At 39.7% G+C, this 17,166-nt stretch overlaps 1 protein-coding gene across 2 annotated transcripts in view; it reads right to left on the bottom strand.

The window, feature by feature from the left end:
• ARHGAP10 (Rho GTPase activating protein 10) overlaps positions 1-17,166 on the bottom strand; it is a 138,788-nt gene that overhangs the window by 1,560 nt on the left and 120,062 nt on the right. For both annotated transcript variants that reach the window (XM_030946925.1, XM_030946926.1), the window contains 2 exons: positions 7,943-8,074; positions 6,920-7,011 (listed from right to left, as the gene is read on the bottom strand). In XM_030946925.1, the coding sequence (XP_030802785.1) occupies positions 6,920-7,011; positions 7,943-8,074 (224 nt within the window). The remainder of the gene's footprint in view (positions 1-6,919; positions 7,012-7,942; positions 8,075-17,166) is intronic.

Here is a 17,166-nt window from a genome sequence, read left to right as displayed (position 1 = left end):
AAGGCTTGCAAGCTCCTTGTGCCATCCTAAGTGTTTACCACTGTGAATCCCAAAGTTCATGCAAGAGTATCCATGAATATAAAATAAGAAATATTTCACCTTGGACTCTCAATGCCCCAGAAGTTAGTCTGTGAGCAAGAGAACTAATGAAATCTGACTTCCTGGATATATATGTTGACCACATTTGACAGGAAGTTAAAAAAGAAGCATAAGCCTCCTTTCTTTGGGAAACAGCCTAAAAAGGCCTCATATTCCCCTCTGAGGTGTCTTTTAAGGATACAATACAGATACCTATTTACCTATGTAACTGCAAAATCCCACACTTTTTAGCAACCTACGGCACTGTCTCCCATCCTAATTTATCCTCACAGTGCTTCTGAGACAGACAGTATTTAGGGAAGACATCAGACAAATGCTGAAACGTGCTGCCAGCCATGTCAGTGCTTTATTTAAAACACATTAGCACATTGGGAAATGTGATATTTGTAGCCTTCTACATATCAGGGAAATAACAGTTGAGAGAGAGCAACATGTTAAGTCTCACTTCCAAAAGCATTGTAAGGCTTTTAGTTTCAGGACTTAAAATCATAATTTTCCTGGTTTTTTCCTTGTGTCCTATTATTGTTAGACAGCTGTGCTCAGAAATCACACTTTAAACAACAGCTATAACTCCAAAGAACCCAGAAAATGAAACTGCTTTCAAATGATACTGATAGTTTAGATTCAGCACGAAATGCTGGGCTTATCTCTGTAATAAATGTGTTCAGCAAAAAGATTCCAAAGGAAAAACATGCATAGACAATTACCTTTTAGGATCTGTGCTCATACAGTAACTTACATTACTATTAGTAATTAGCAGGCCCTCCTCTCCCTTTGTCCTTTCTGTTCCACAATTACAGAGTACACAGGCATTTGAAACTGCATGGCTGACACCACCACAAACCTCCCTCCAGAGAAGCTGTAATTCTGCATTTCCAGCAAATGCACCAGCAGCCAAACCCCTCCCTGAGGAATCCCATACCTACGGAGCACATCTGTATTACAAGAAACAAAACTCCCCCAAAAAAAGATGGATTAGGAAGGAAAGCAACTAGAAAACCTAGAAGTAGGAAATTTCTACCTGTCCTCTGGTGCATAACCTTAATTTCCATGAGAAAGAGGGTAGATACCACTGGCATGTGAGAGTCTATAAATCCAAGGCCTGTTCAAGCTGAGAGGAGCCCTCATCTGAGGGGATCATACTGAATTAAAATTTACCTAAAATTTACACAGAGGAAGAAATGCTCTAACTATGCTGAATCACATCACCCAACACAACAGCAAACTTCCAAAGAAATATTTTCCAAGCAAGTTTGATAAGATAATGGTGAACTCTGCACACTGCAGCACCTTCATGGCCCAGCAGCTGGGTTTGAGTGGCAAACACCATTTTCATCCCAGCAGACGAGACCTAGCTGGTACAACTGTGCTCTGGGCTTGGGAAATTAAATATTGCCCATGTACATTACACAGCTCAGGGCCTCACTTGTTGGCAGACAGTTCTTTTAGACTCTAGGAAGACTGAAGAAAGAATCGCTCAATTACACCTAAGGCCACCATTTCTAGAGATCTTTGTTTTTTAAAAAAAAAGAAATTTTTTTTTAGTAATAAAAACTAATAAAAAAAAGTAACACAGCAAAAAGTAATTCTTAATGTTCAGCAGCTGTGGTGTCTGTCACAGCAGGGAAGGTTTCTCCCCCACTCCAACCACCTTGTGCCAGAAGGGGTAAGACACTTGTGTACATCACTGACTGCTTCTGTAGGCAAAAGATATTAATGAAGGTGCCATCCAAAAGTAAAGCTGCTTTAAGCCCCAGTGATCCTATTTACTTTGCTAATCCATTTCTGAAGTACAGCATACAACAGCATGCATTCCTTTAAAATCAAAACCACTTAACCACACAAACCCCATTCCTCTCTCCTGCACAGCTCTTCTTAAACCCAGGACTCAGCCTATTCCTGAAAAAATACCCTGCTCAAGAGGAGACATCTGTAGTGTCCCCTTTCTGTCATTTCTTCTCAGTCAACAACAATTACAGTTCTTAGCACTTTCTCAGGCCTGCCTCATTTAAAAATACCTTGATGCAGAAACTACCCACTTGGCTTTAAAACTACAACTCATTACTAGAGCAATCATCCCACAGGACTAAGGCTCATGTTGGCACAGGACAGGAGGGGAAAACACTCATAGTATAAAAGATACAGAGAAGAGAACTAAACAATAAATATTTTCAGCAAGATGTAAGGAGTGTATAGCAAGGCTGCACAACAAGACCAAGCACAAAACCACCACTAAAAGCCCTTGCCTCTTAGGACAGTGCAAATAGCAGCCAAGTTGAGAGCTCAGAGGGGGACAGTGACCTCCTCAGTACCTGCTGCAAGGCCTTTTCAGCAGTCTCACTCGTGCAGGGAAGGAAGATGTGTGATGTACAACAGCAAGGGCTATGGAACAATCACCCCAGCTCAAATGGGCCAACAAAATCTACAGACTTGGAAGCTGCAGTGAGATTTGATTTCTTCTAATCAAGAAACCATTAGGTCAACTTGGCATTTGCAGCATTGCCTCTTACTTTTCTGTATTCTTCCAAGGAAATAGCTTTGATATTGCCAATATTATTGTTTTCTAACTGCAAATACATAAAATTCACAAGCAGCTCTTCCCAGAGACCCAATGCCATAAGCAGACTTTGCTCTGCTCTGGCAGCTCAAATGTTTCACAGGTCTCAACCACAATGAGAGCAGGACTTACTTCCTCAGCATTATTAGTTCATTGGCTGGGTGCCACTAACTTCAGCAAGACTGAATCAGACACGGATTCACGCTGATTTCCACGTCTTTGTGGAAACTGGCTGTTTTGGGAGCAAATCTAACCTGCATGGCATCTGGCAGAAGAGGGCCTCCCTTTCTCCTGGACTGTTAATCAGGGTAAAAACCTCAAAAAGCAACATAAAGGAGGATTACTGAGAGCAACAAAAATCCCACTGCTAAAATCACTACAGCACTAGAACTCACTTCCATAGAACTCAATTATGCTGGCCAATTTTTCATCAGGAAATTCAATTAAAGCAACCAAACGTGCTTGCAAGCCCTCTGTGCTTAGAAACCCCTTTGGGTTTTTGAAACAATCCCTGTGGGTTGAGTTGATCGCTGAAATGCAGAAATATTTGTCATGCTTAGGGTTAGCCTGGAATTTGAAATTTCAAAACTTGCTGTTTCCCTTAATTATGCTGTGAGAAGCAGAATTATCTTGCGGACAGAACACAGGACTAGGAGTCAGGGATCTTCTCCCCATGAATGTTTCCAAGTGCTCTGAACTACACAGATGAAAGGTGGCTCAAGAAGTAGCTCTATCTCCATTTTTACCCCAGCAAAAGAACCATTTGCACATACAGTGCAATACAATATTTTGGGAGCAGCACTTCTCTTTGATGTAAATCCTGGATTGGTCAGGACCATGAAGACTGTCCAGAAGCCACAGCATCAATCAGAGGGCAGAGAGCGCCTTGGAGTCAAAACCAGCAACATTAACTAAGGCTGGCACTTTGTTACAGTGGGAGAAAGGGATGGGGATGACAAGGGCTGTGTCAATGTGGCTTTTTGTGTTCCTTTTATACTTGGTGGGGATGATGGGTGCCCCACTTTTCCTTAGGAACAAAACACACTCTCAGTTTTCCTCGTGTTTTCTCTCCCCTAAAATCAGATTTTAAAAATTGTAAAAAGCCTTGATAAGAGCTATCTTGACAAGTTTTCAGGAAGCCTTCCTGCTAGCAGTTCTGCCAAGGAATTTTTATTGTGTAAACACCATTTAACCTATCTGAAACACTTCTCCAGAGTGAAATTCCCATTTACTGACTTTTAAGCAGTCTCTTTCAAGAACCAGAAATTTAATAACACTTGGCTCCAAGACTGGCAAAATTCCAGTGCCAGGCAGTCTGATTATTCTTCCCCTGGTTATTGGGAATATCTGCCTCAACAACAACAGACATGCACAGCCAGCATATGTCTCTCAGTCTCAGATTCTACTCTGCTTCTTCCCTTATGTGCCCTTATCCAGCTGCAAACTCTCCAAGCTTTGCTTCCAACCACTTGAATTATATTGTTATGTGCTGTCAATAATGTAGCCTGTAACAACTGGGAAATAAAAATATAGGCACAGCCTAAGGCAAATTGAATAGAAGATTTTTTTAAAAATCTAGTGGATATTGTTCAGATTACGTTATTCATTTTCCTACACAATTCAATTAAATTGAAAACTTTGCCTTTTCTTTTTAACTTACCAGATGGTGCCTTAGCATTTATATTCTATGGCACTTTAATGGAAAGACTGTGGGATTTGGGGAAGCACAATGTACATGCAGTACTGAAAACACCTGAATGTGAAAATGCTAAGGCTCTAATACAGATTCCTATCAGGTGATGCAAAGCTTAACTTAGAATATTAGCAAATCTAACCTTGGCAGATGGAGACAGATTTTTTTGCCCCTGTTTAGAAACAGGAAATGGAGATGGGAGCAAAGGTTAAACTCACCTTCTTGCACCAATATTACATTTAGTAGCTATGACAGGTGCAAGACTGCTTCCCTAAATGCCATTATCCTGTCTGAGGCTGGAGAAGCCAGAAACATTCATCTAGAGTAATGACAGCTGAGTGAGAACTGCTGCAATCAACATCTATGGACCAAGAGAGACAAACCAAGAACGGGAAAGGAAACAGGAAAAGGGAAACAAAGCAGAAAAGAGAGGAAAGAAAAAGGAAAAAAAAAAGAGACAGGATTAGAAAGCGAGAGAGGCTGGGTGGAGAAAGGAGAGACATATAAAACCTTCACTAATGGAAGCAGCACTTTTTAGTAGACATTAATTTAACAGTTACTTTAATGGTTGATACTAGCTGTATGTCAACTTGATTGATGCGTTGTCACTTTGATAGTTAAGGTTATTGGTAGAGCTGCAGAATTGATGTATTATTACTTTAATTCTTCATTTGGGGGCTTTATTAGGGCATATGGGAATTTAAATTGAGTAACTAAAGAACCTGAATTGATTCACTGCAATCTGATTTCAGCACAGACACAGGGGTGCCTGATACAGAAAGGAAAGGCCCATGTTGAAGCATTTCAGAGGTTTCAAATGTGGAGACAGGTCTGTACTTGGCATGAAAGAGCCATCCATAACATAAACTACTGGGAAAAGTTATGAAATTACCATTACATACAGTTACTGCCTTATTACTTGCATGCTGTCCCCATTTTTTCTGCCAATCCACAGCCTACCTGAGGGTGAGAGCCCTGCAGGGCAAGGACAACACCTGTGAAATAACCAGGATACAGCAGAACAAATTGAAACTAATGTGTTTAAGGAAATGTGAGCTTTGCCATCAGAAATCTCCAACTGGGTTTTCCAAATGCAATCCATGCAACCTTTTTCCCAGGCTTTGGACCTTATTTGTCTGATGACATGGAAAAAGTTCCAGTTGAAACATTTCTCCATAGATGCCAGAGTCAAATTCCATACTTGTTTTGGGGCAATCCACCTCTCCAGTTGAAAAACTCAACCGAGGTTGCAATGCACTAAATCATGGGGCCTTTGTCACCACTTCCTGAGTTCTCATACAAGGAGAGAATCTTAACATTGCTCTCACACAAAACCATGACACACAAGGAACTACTTCTTGAAAGATTTCCTTACCCCAAGCTAACACAGCCCTTGCTGTTCTACAGCAGAAATGCCTCTCCCAGACATCAAATCTTTTCCACCATGTGCTAGATTTTCTTTCCTGTACACAGTTTGATGTCTGCTGAAGAGCCCTATCAGTCATGTTTTAAAAAACTTAAATTAAAATAAGTGCTGTTAAGGACTTTAAAAAGAGCAATCACTCAGCTAATTCATCTTTAAAAGGTTTCCCACCTAACTTGATTCAGACATGATTTGCCTGCAAGGCAGCTCTAATAGGAAACATCAAGAATGATTTTGTAAAGTGGGTGCTGGTAGGGAAGAACCTGGTGGGGACCCCAGACCACTTTATGTTGAAAAAAAAACAAAGCAGAACTGAAGTCTGGACCAGGCTTGCTGTTTACCTGTTTGGGAGGAGACAGAGGACAAGAATATCCTATTATACATACCATTAAAAAAAAATTGCTGAGCTACCCATTCTGCATCTTCAGAATTTGTATCACAGTAGTCATTTGGCATAAGGTTTAAAAACTAAAATCTTTCCTATCAGTTTGAAGTCTCTGTGCATTTGCTGAAGGATATATACATGGAGGCTCACTGAGAACAGTCTTGAGCACAGGAATCACCTTCTGGATGCTCACATGTGATGCTATATTTGGATCCATAGAAATCATTAAACACAGGCCTTCATTCCACACCTCAGTGAATATTCTATTTTCTACCAGTACATGCACACACTAATGCAGACCTTGATCTAAATCAGTAAAAACACTTTTTTCCTCTGTTGTTCACCTGATTTACCTGGCACTCTGTTTGCTTCAAAATCCTGAAACAGATTTCTTTTTTCTTTAAAGGAAAACCCCTGTGTTATTTTACAACAAGAGTTCACATTTTAAAAAATTCAGTTTCACAGGCCAAGGTGTTCTCTTCTATTACTGAATAACCTTTTTTGGTACTACAACACATCTAAATGATGCTGAAAAATTATACCAGTTGGAAGAGTATTCACCCAAAAATCAAAAGCATTGCCTCACAGTGCTAAGGATATGTTAAGTAGCTTCTTCATACCAGAAAATATCTCCATCACCAACTGTGTGCCATCAGCAATGTTGGCAGAATAGCAGTCAGGCTTGTATTTTTATCCAAAGCCATTTTAGCAGTTTTGTCAATTTGTTTTTCATTGCTTTATATTTACTCAAGCAGTACTTACCATCTTCAAATATTGCTCCTATCTGAAATGACAATTCAGAGCTGTGTTCTGCTTCACATGGATAAACTGCTCTTGCTTTTCGGTGGGCAACACTGAAAAATGAAATTATGAATTATAGCAACTTTTTACTATTACTTAGACACTGTCTCAACCATTCTCTCTCCATTCACATTTGGAGATGACTAAAACTTTAAACACAATCTCACATGCATCATTACAGGGTTATAATTCATACACACAGCCAAAGCTGAAGCTTCACAGCTTACTGTTGGCATTTCTGAATATCATACTCCCAACTTTCTGCACACTATTTTTATGACAAACTCGACTTTCAACTGCAGTTAAATTTTTTTCATGTGCTAGTCAGCAATGAACTCAATAGCAGGCAAAGTATAATATACTTCAAAAATTCAACCAGTAATAAGAAATAGGATTTTTTTTATCAAGGGTTGGGAAGAATTTGTGAATATACCTACTACTTGAACTACTTAATTAGAAAGGCATATATTACTAAATTTGAAGGGAAAAGCTAAGGTGGTGAAGACCTTTAAAGAAAAAACTCAAAATAGTTCAAAACTTGGAAAACAACATGGAAGGAAGCAGAAACAGGATGGAAGGAAAGCTGGACAAAAGAGCGGAAGAAAAGAATGAAACCACAGAGAAAGGAAGAAAGTCTAGGATGAGAATGTTAAATCTGGCAAAGGTGGAAGAATCTGCATTTTAAAAGACTCTAAGAGAAACACTGCAGGAGAGAGACACTATGATTTTTCCACCCATTGTTAATACAGCTCTCCTGTATTAACCAGCAGACCACTGGCTCAGGGTTCTGTGTGCCTTCCACCAAGGAAGGTGCTCAAAGGAAAAGTAAGATGAAGTAGACAGGTATTTCATTGTGTTAAAATTGCCGCCAGGCTGCATTTCCTGGTTCGAGATAATCATTCACATGCCACGGGAGACTGTTTTTGTGAAGATACATAAAGGAGGCAAATAAAGAGCCAGCAGAAGTTGAAGTGCACACCATACCTTTCCACTGCTCTGTCAGTGCCAGTGGCAGGGCTGGGGAAGATGAAATTGGGTAGTGCAGCATCTGTGGCAACTGGGTTAGCAGATGGAATGTTCATCCACGAGACCATCGACGGGCGGCTTTGAGCAGGACTAAGGGGAAATACATTCAAGGCAGGATTAACAACATGAATAAAATTTCTTATCCTATCAAAATATTTGAACCTTTATAACTGGACAACCTGTGAGATTTTCAAATTCATACCAAATCATATTGTCAAGCTGATTTTGCAGAAACGGCCACCGTATGATTCTGCACTCCTCCTTGGAATTCTTTTTCCTACATCCTGAGCTAAGGAGAATTACCTGAGATGCATGACATAAGCAATAAAAGGGCAAAATTCCCCATTCCTTATCTAATAAAGACAGACAAAGTGAAATTGCATAGAGCAGGCTATTATTTGAGCTGCCACTCTGCCTTTACAAGTTTTGATGAATCTATTTAAAAATCTCCTCAGTACTGTACAACTGAGAAGATTTCTAAAGAGGCTGCAGCTATTCCAGCACCGGGATCACGATGCTGGCTCTGGATCGCGATCTTCATGGAGCTGTGCAAACAGTGTTTCAGTGGCTGCCCCCACCAATGTTATCAAATTAATGGCTGAACACAAAGTTGCCACAAGAGGAGAAGAAACAGGAGGCAAAATTTAAAACTTGTATTAGTGAACACAAAAAGTTGTCCCCAACATAAAGAACATTTCTAATTTTAGGCCTTAAAAGAACTGAAGCGTTCCAGCACTGGAAGGCTTTCCTTCATTGCGTGGACAAAACAACAAATAGTCCAAAAACTGGCTGTCAGCATGTGTTTGGAGCGAAGAGCTGGACTTCATCAGCTTCTAAGCAGAAACAGAATTAAAATCATTTGCACACAGCAATCGTTCCCTCAGAAGTAGAGGGCATGCCCAATATAGCATTTATGACTTAGTCTTACTCCAAGATTAATCTCTTAGATGGCATTGATCTGAAAAGCACCACCAAAATCTAAGAACTCAGTCAAGGTTTTTGTGGGAGTCTCAGTGCACACCTAATCAAAATGGAGTGAACACAAGCAAAAAGGAATCAAGAATCAGCCCTGTGATTACTGCAGATGAATAGAAGAAAGCAGGAAATCTAACTTAGATAGGTAATTTTTATTTTATTGTACACTGGGATATTTAATTTCTAGAATAAATTATCATTATTTGTTGGTTTGCATAGCATAATTTACAATCAAATTCAACTTTTACAAACTCATATATCATAGTCACTCTAGCAGTTACATAGTTAAGCAGACATTTATTTTGATTTTTTTTTTAATTTAGTACATTATAATATGAATTTCACATTCCTTATTACAAGACAATGGCATTTCTATCAGATGGCATTTGAATAAAAACTGGAATTCACAGTTTATAAAACAGCATTCTATAGTTAATTCCACTAGTGAAAACGAAACTTAAATGTGCTGGAATCATAACCAGAAGGGTTTATCAAAACATGCTCTGCTTTTAAAAATTATCACATTTACCAAATAAGGAAAGGAATCATATGTATTAAACTGAATTATGAGCAGGACCATGCTGTCTAGAAACATATTTTATGCTTAACATTGGGATGAGAATATCCAGTCATCTTTTCTGCCTGGGAATCTTCCACTGCACAATTTTTTACATATTACATACATTTAGGAACAGCACCTATAGAATTTTAGGGTTTTGTTTTACTTCAACTTGTCTCCTTCCTCCCATTTTTACCTAATAATTAAAAAATTTTCCTCAAATAAAAGAAAAACCTTCAGCTAAAAGCTACTTCATTCATACAAACCAAAAAAATGAACACCAGCATTTGGATCATTTTCTCTAAATACTGAGAATAAAACAATCCTCAGTGGTACTGTAAAGTTTATAAAGTTTGCCAGAAAGTAAATAATTTCTTCATCATTCCTCACTCATAATGTCTACATGCAGAATTAATTTTAACTCATCAAGTGAACACAACAAAAATGTTTTTCAAAAGTGAATTGAAAAGAAGTATCCTACTTGCACAGACTAAACTCTTTACTTAAAACAGTCCTGAAACTTAGAGAAAAAATATTTTCCTTGCTATTTATTAAATTCAAATCAATCTCTTGGCAGGGGGGTTGAAAGGATATGATCTTTAAGGTCCCTTCCAACCTAAGCCATTCCCTGATTCTGTGATAAGGATTGGTGTTAGGCTCATTTCTGAAACCTGTAAAACTACTGAAAACAGAAAAATAACACTAAAAGTATACTGCCAAAGGAGTATTAAAATGTCTCTAATGCAAAGTATTAATAATTCAAGAATATTCACCAAGTGGCCTTTTGTAGTGCAACCTCAGATGTGTGGTTTGATTTTCAACAAATGAATATGAAAACTTGCATTTATTAAATATTTCATTGATGGATGCATCATGTTAATCTCTGCAATTTACTCAATCAGCTCTAGAACAACACACACCACCTGCATCTCACACAGAATTAATGACTTCAAAGCAATGCTCAGAACAGAGAGAGCACAAAAGGAACCCTCTGACCCAGGGAAGCATTGGTCATTCATAAGAATACTTGGAATAAATACCAGATGGTTTCTTGCTGAGATTTGGAGAGGAAAGAAAGAGGGGGAAAAAAAAAAAGAAAAAGAGGTGTGCACATAAAGGAACAGGAGATAAAATGAAATGTTCAGCTCCGTGCCATGGCATGTTAATTTCTCAAGTTACAGAGACTCAACAAGAATTGCAATCTATCACCAAGTGAGACTACACTGTCCTTTACCAGACAGGATTCTATAGACGCATGTTAAAATTGGCAGGTTTTCTACAAATTCTGAGCCACTCCAACAGTTGTAGTGGAAAAACACTCCAGAAGTACAGGTATGTGGAGTGCTGGGCTGCTCCCTCCCCCACTTTTTTGATGAATTCCCTTAATACTTTACAGCTGTAGGGAAAACACTGCAGCAGAATTTGCCTGTCACTTTAGGCTCCTGGTTACCCAGCAAGAGATCATGCTCTACCATCCAGCAAGAGACAAAAAAACCCAACACATTTTTCAATAGCAATAGCTTCACCACAGTAAGAAGAATGAAACAAAGAAAAAAATGTTGATAGCTTTAACTATTAAGAACATCCTAGAATTTATGGATTTGGTTGTGAGGGTTTGTTGGTTTGTTTTTAATTTATTTATTGTACTTGGTTACCTCAGGAACCACTTAATTCTTGTTACTGAAACAGAAGGTTTTACTCAAATGAGAAAAATAATTTCCAGTGTGGCGGTGTGTAAGCAACAAAAGGTTAGATTTTATTGCTTTTTCCTTGAAAAGGCTCTTGTCACAGCAAGGCTGCCTTGCTGTAAAGATTTGCACACCTTGTTTATCAAGATGATGCTATATTAGAAAGTACTGCACGGGTTATCACACAGCGTCTCAACTTTAAGGAGGTATGTTGAAGAAATCCTAAGGCAATGAAGGCAATGCATTTTCTGTGGGTAGGAAAAAACCCAAAAAGGCTGACATAACCATCTCTCTTTGAGAGAAAAAAGCTATTGTCTAGCATAGTGAACGATGGGAAAAGGGAGGAGGGGAGAATGGCTTTACTGAAAATAAGCTAGAGATTTTGTACTGATATTCAGAAAGAAATTTCTGAAAACAAGATTTTATTGGATGTTTATCTGGCTGGTTCCTAAGGTAACACAGCTAAAGAGCAGCCTCTTATCTTGAGAGCAAAGAAGAGAGTCTGTGAAAAGAATCTACACTGCAACTCCTGAGAAAAAAAGGGTTTCAGACAAGTTTGGCAGCGCCGTGGCTGTCGTATCACAGTGTCTGGCTGACAAACTCAATGAAAGCGTTCTGAAAGGTTTCATTACAGGATGACAGTGTGTATCAAAGGGTGTTGGTTATTGATGATGATTCTTTATGCAAGCCAGTAGTGACCACCACCACGTCTCTCTGAACATTAAAATCCCCTGTGCCCTGGGGAGTGGGGAGCAGAAAAATATGTGGCCAAAATTCTAGAAATTGTCATAGCTGCAGCAAAGCTGGAGACAAACAGAAGGCCAGAATTTCCCCATCTGTGTTCCCCCTGGAAAGAAACTGCATCCTCAAAATTTCAAGTATGTGACATGCACGCAGCTTTCCTGAACCCTCATTTATACAGAGCACATCAGTCAGCACTGAAATAGAGGGGTTTTTAACTTGGATTGTGAAGTCTCAGTGAGGCAGCTAACACATTAGTGAAATGATCTTTCACGCCAGTCTGGTAAATCCAAAGCTAATGTCTACAGCAGCTGTCCCAAGCTAAAGCATTTTTAAATTATAATTCAGACAAAGCAAAAGTGAAATATGTACATCTATAAGCTCATAGCTCACCACTGCTCCTTTCAGGGAAAAAAAAAATGAGGGGGCTGTGTTACCCTGGAGGAATGCAAAGAAAAGAAAAGAAAAGAATAATAATAATATTTTTAAAAAATTTAAAAAGGAAACTATAGCTCATCCCAGTGATTGCATCCACAGCCCTCCCTGCCCTGAGCACACACACCATTTACCCTGTGCTCACACAGCAGTGCTGCTGTCAAGCTCCCTGGCAGCCAAGGAGATGGCAAGGTCTGTCCTGTACGAGCCACATGACTAAGTTATATTATGCCTGTCTCAAAGAAGCTGCAAAATGAGGGCTCCTGCTCTGCTTGCATAACGAAAGGGTACGAAAAGAAGTGCCTGCTCCGCTAAACCCGCTCTCAAAGTGCTGAGTCACTGAAGAGGTGGCAGCTGAAACAAAAACAAACTGCAGAATAAGCACAATGACCCAACAGCAGCTAGAGCACCTTCTTTCAATAAAACAGGATGGTGACATTAGATATTATAAAAAGTTTTCAAGACAGTGAAACCGAAGTCACTCATCATTTATGTAGAACTGCAAATTCACACCACTGCCAGAAAGCACAAAAAAGAAAGTATTGCCATTTTAAGGAGACCAGACACGCAGTTTACTGATGTAGATATAACAAGGCTGATGGGAATTCACCAAGCAGTCAAACAAAATTAATAACTATCTCCAAGGCTTCTGCTACGTGCAGAACACCACTATCTCTGTCCGCCCTTGCCATCTGATGGCTCTTTTAACATCAGGTTGCTCACCAGCAATTTGAACAGCTTGAGATTTCATGAAGAATGAGTAACATCTTCTCAACCTGGTCAAAAAGACTCTGGATGCTGCACAGCACAGATCTTGTCACCATTTTGCGTATTAAAACCCCCAAAACTAGATCCACAGTGTAGCACTCACATACCATTGAACTGGGTAACAGAATATTTTACTGTTGGGAGAACCAATTAAGAAAAATTCATAAGAAATTAGAAAAAAAAGACTGAATTATTTCATCTTCCATTGGTCCCTTGCACGTTCCTGAAAATCCATTTATATTGGCGCTTCCATTTCTCCTCTGGGCTTTGAACTGTATTTGGACTGTCAGGACTGTACCTTGCATGCTCCTACAGAAGCATCCAAGGTGAGATTCAGTTTGGAAACTATGAATCTTACCATTCTTAGCCCAGAAATGTAATTGATTTAACAAGCCCTGCACCTACCCACACGACTGAAAATGTTTGAGGGACAGGAATGCTTTCCATCCCCTTCAACTGCAAAATCCCAAAGGCTTAGAGAGGGAAAGAACAAGAAAGGTAAACAGATGCTCAGTATCATCTTGAGGAAGGCTATTTCATATCCTGCATCATGACTCCATCCAGAACAACCATCAAAACTCACCATGTTCCAGCCCCCTGAAAAACCCAGACACCCTGCAGTCTCAGATCCCAAAAATGAACTCTCCAGCTGAGAAACAAGGCATTCGTTTTTCATTATTTGAATGAAGAAGTGATCATGCAGTAACTGTAGGATACTTTCAACAAAAAAAGGAGGACTGACCCAATTCTGAAAACCCAGCACTGTGAGGGGTAAGTCTGTAAGGTCTGTAGATAAGCCCTGGCACAGGGCATTGTACTGTAAGCACAAAGAAATCTCGTGACAACAAGGGGCCAGTTACAGCAACAAATCTTTCCTTATCAGAAAAAGGTCCTCAGAAAGATTAATTACAACACATAGTGAGTCCAGAGAATACCAAGTGTTCAGCTTTTTTGGTTCATTCTGAGGTCAAGTGAAAAAAGACATAAGGCAGCCCACAGTATTTTAGGACATGACTTGTAATCCACCTTTTGACAAATCAGTCATTGCAATGAGGGAAACCTGCACTAATCCATCAGAGGTGAGCTGCCATTACAGCCAGAGCCCTGGAAAGGCTGAATAGGACAGGATCATCAATAAATGATTCTGTAAGTAAATTCTATAATCAAACCACAGCAGCTGCAAAAAAAAAGTTTCCCTCACCCTGTTTTAATTTAATTACACCCCTCCACATCTGATACTGACACTTTGGCAATACCACCTCCTTCACTATTAAGAGGACTTTAAATTTTTGGCTTTGTCTTTACTTGCTTAGGTATATTTACTAGACACTGAAGTGTATATCCAGTTTAGCTATCACTGTTATCTTCTGCATGTGCAAAGCCATAGTGCAATAGGGTGAAATTCAAACTTTGTATCACTAACTTTCAACTGCAGGTAAAAGGGAGGATTGACTATAGCTCAACAGTTCAAATGCAGTTTAACAGCAACCCATAACTCCTTCTAATCCATATCTCCAAGCCCAAGACCATCACTATTATCAAAACAGTCTGGGGACTAGCTTAGAAAGGCTATCCAGCCTCTTAGTATCTGAAATCCTGAACTCCTCTTAGGAAACTACATGTTTTAAACTATTAAAAATTTCACCACAGGAATAAAAATCTGAGTGATTAGGGTGGACTATTTTTCAGTGCCAATTAGGAAGGCACTGAAAGTAATGTAAGGGTCACATCCTCCAGCAAAAAGCCCTCAAGCCTCTTGAAGAAAAGATGTGGCAGATTTACTTACTTTTTGGGCAAATGCAATAGAAAAATCAGACACTGTGTAGGAGAGAGTCTGTATGGAAAGTTAGAGAGGAAAAAAGGAAGAATGTAAATGCTGTTAATTAAACTGAGATTGCTTTGCTGCTCTACCTTAAAGGGAAAAAACGTCCATACTAGTGGAGAGCAATCCTTTACCCAGCTCACAACTATAATTATGAATTTATGTTGGAGATCACCTTGTGCAAAGCATCCTTGGATAGAAGGTATTTTCAAACGGTACATGTTTATGACATAGTGCTCCATCAAGTGGAAGTGGTAATTCACCCATCCTAGTGTATTTGGAGTTTGAATGCTGTGTCTGCAAAAACTACTGTGTAACTTGGTGATTGACAGGGGAAAAAAAACCCCCTATGTTCTACCATAGAGTGTATGTAAAAATAAAATGTATTTATTTTTAGTATTTGGCTCTAAATGGAAGCGTGAAGTTAAAAATAACTTCAGGAAAAAGATTAAAGAAAGTTTAGGGTGCATAATAGTCTTAAAGCAGCAAACTCAGGTCTTCACTGAGAACCACCCCTGCCAAGCATCACCCAAGTCTCTACTCACCCCTACAGCAGCACATGACAACACAGGACATATGTCTGATCCACACTGAGCTTTCAGAGAAAATCTAGCATCAGAGACATGAAAACCAACAGCTTAACGGGGCTTCAGAATGGCACATATGTGAAACATCACCTTCACGTTACACCGTATGCACAGCCCATCTCTAAATACTGTCGTGACAATTGAGCAGTCGGGGCTTTGTGAGATATTTCACATTGATGGCAAAGCCCTTGCTCTCCTAGCGTCTTTCACCACTCTGGACATGAAGCCCCTCCTAGAGCCCATCAAGAGGTGAGGGTGTATTTGCTTCCATTTGGTGCTCACCTCACCATGCTGGAAGCTGTAGCTCTTGCTTTGGAAGGTGGGACAAGGAAAGGGCATGCATCACAAAAATCCCTGCCAGGAAACATCATGGTGACAACAGCTATCATTCTGGAAAAAAAACAAGCTTCTTCTTTCTTGAAAACAAATACCACAAAAAGTATTCTTGCTACCCATCACGTACTCTTGCTTAAAGCAAACTACTGGTGTAAACCAGCTCTTGAAATATCTGACACATCTTGACCCACAATGCAACATGCCTCCCCTGGGAAAAGCTGCAAGCAACTCTTCTGCCACAAAGAAGTCACCATCACGCTGTTGACTGCATAACTCCGGAGTGATCGATCTCCGACACGGAACACCCATGTGTTACAAACATCAGGAGCAACCTGAGGAACCGGATCCTCTGGTGTAATTTCATCTCCCCTAGACTCACTATGGCATGTGCTGCAGCTCAGTGAACACCTGCAATACCATTTGAGAGATGATACTGTGGATTTAAGTAAGGGTTGATTTTGTCCCAGTTTGGCTCAAAATACAAAACATTTTGAAATCCTGCACAAACAGAAAGGTTTGCTCTTCACCAAACTCTAAGGGTCGGTCCCTCTGATGAGAATAGTCTACAACCAACAGCCAGCGCTACATTTCCTGGAGCTGTGAGAGCTACCAGAGCTACATTCTGCCATCACTACACTGGAGCTGCCCTATGTTTTGGTTTGGGTTTTATTTATCAAGGCAGGGCCCTCTGAGTCATCTGAACTAGAAGGGGAAGAGAAGCCAATCTGAGGTGAGAAAGCAGAGGAAAAAAAGAATGTAACGTTCACAGACTATTCTGTCACTGTCCAGGCTTGTTACAGAGGCAGCTCTTAAGCAGACTTCACAGACAGGCGAGTGGAAGAAAGAAACTACTTTTGACAAATTATCTAAATGCACATACCATGCACCTTTATTTTTTTCCTTCCAAAGACAACTCTAAGTACTGTTTCCAACTGAGCAGAAAACCTCAAGCCATCAAGTCAGGTTTCCAAAACACCAGTGCAGTATAATTTTTGATGAAAATTAACAAACAAAAAAAAATTGCAATGTTCCTTCAAACACCTGGAGTTCCCAAACTCTCTGGATAAAACCACCACTCCTCCTTTTATTCTCTGAAGTGACATTATCACTGTTCTGCTAAACCTGTGTTCCTTAATTAGCTTTCACTGACAGCCCAGTTTTATACTAACTACAGCATCTTTTCCACACATGCACCTCTCTCTGGTAAGTACAATTTGTTGCTAATTCTACTCACTTCTAGAGGATAGTATAAGAAGATAAGGGAAGAGTAA

Source organism: Camarhynchus parvulus, chromosome 4 (assembly GCF_901933205.1).
Source record: "Camarhynchus parvulus chromosome 4, STF_HiC, whole genome shotgun sequence".
Lineage (NCBI taxonomy): Eukaryota > Metazoa > Chordata > Aves > Passeriformes > Thraupidae > Camarhynchus > Camarhynchus parvulus.
The sequence above is the reverse complement of the archived record's forward strand: the minus strand, read 5'-3'. Positions and strand labels throughout refer to the sequence as shown.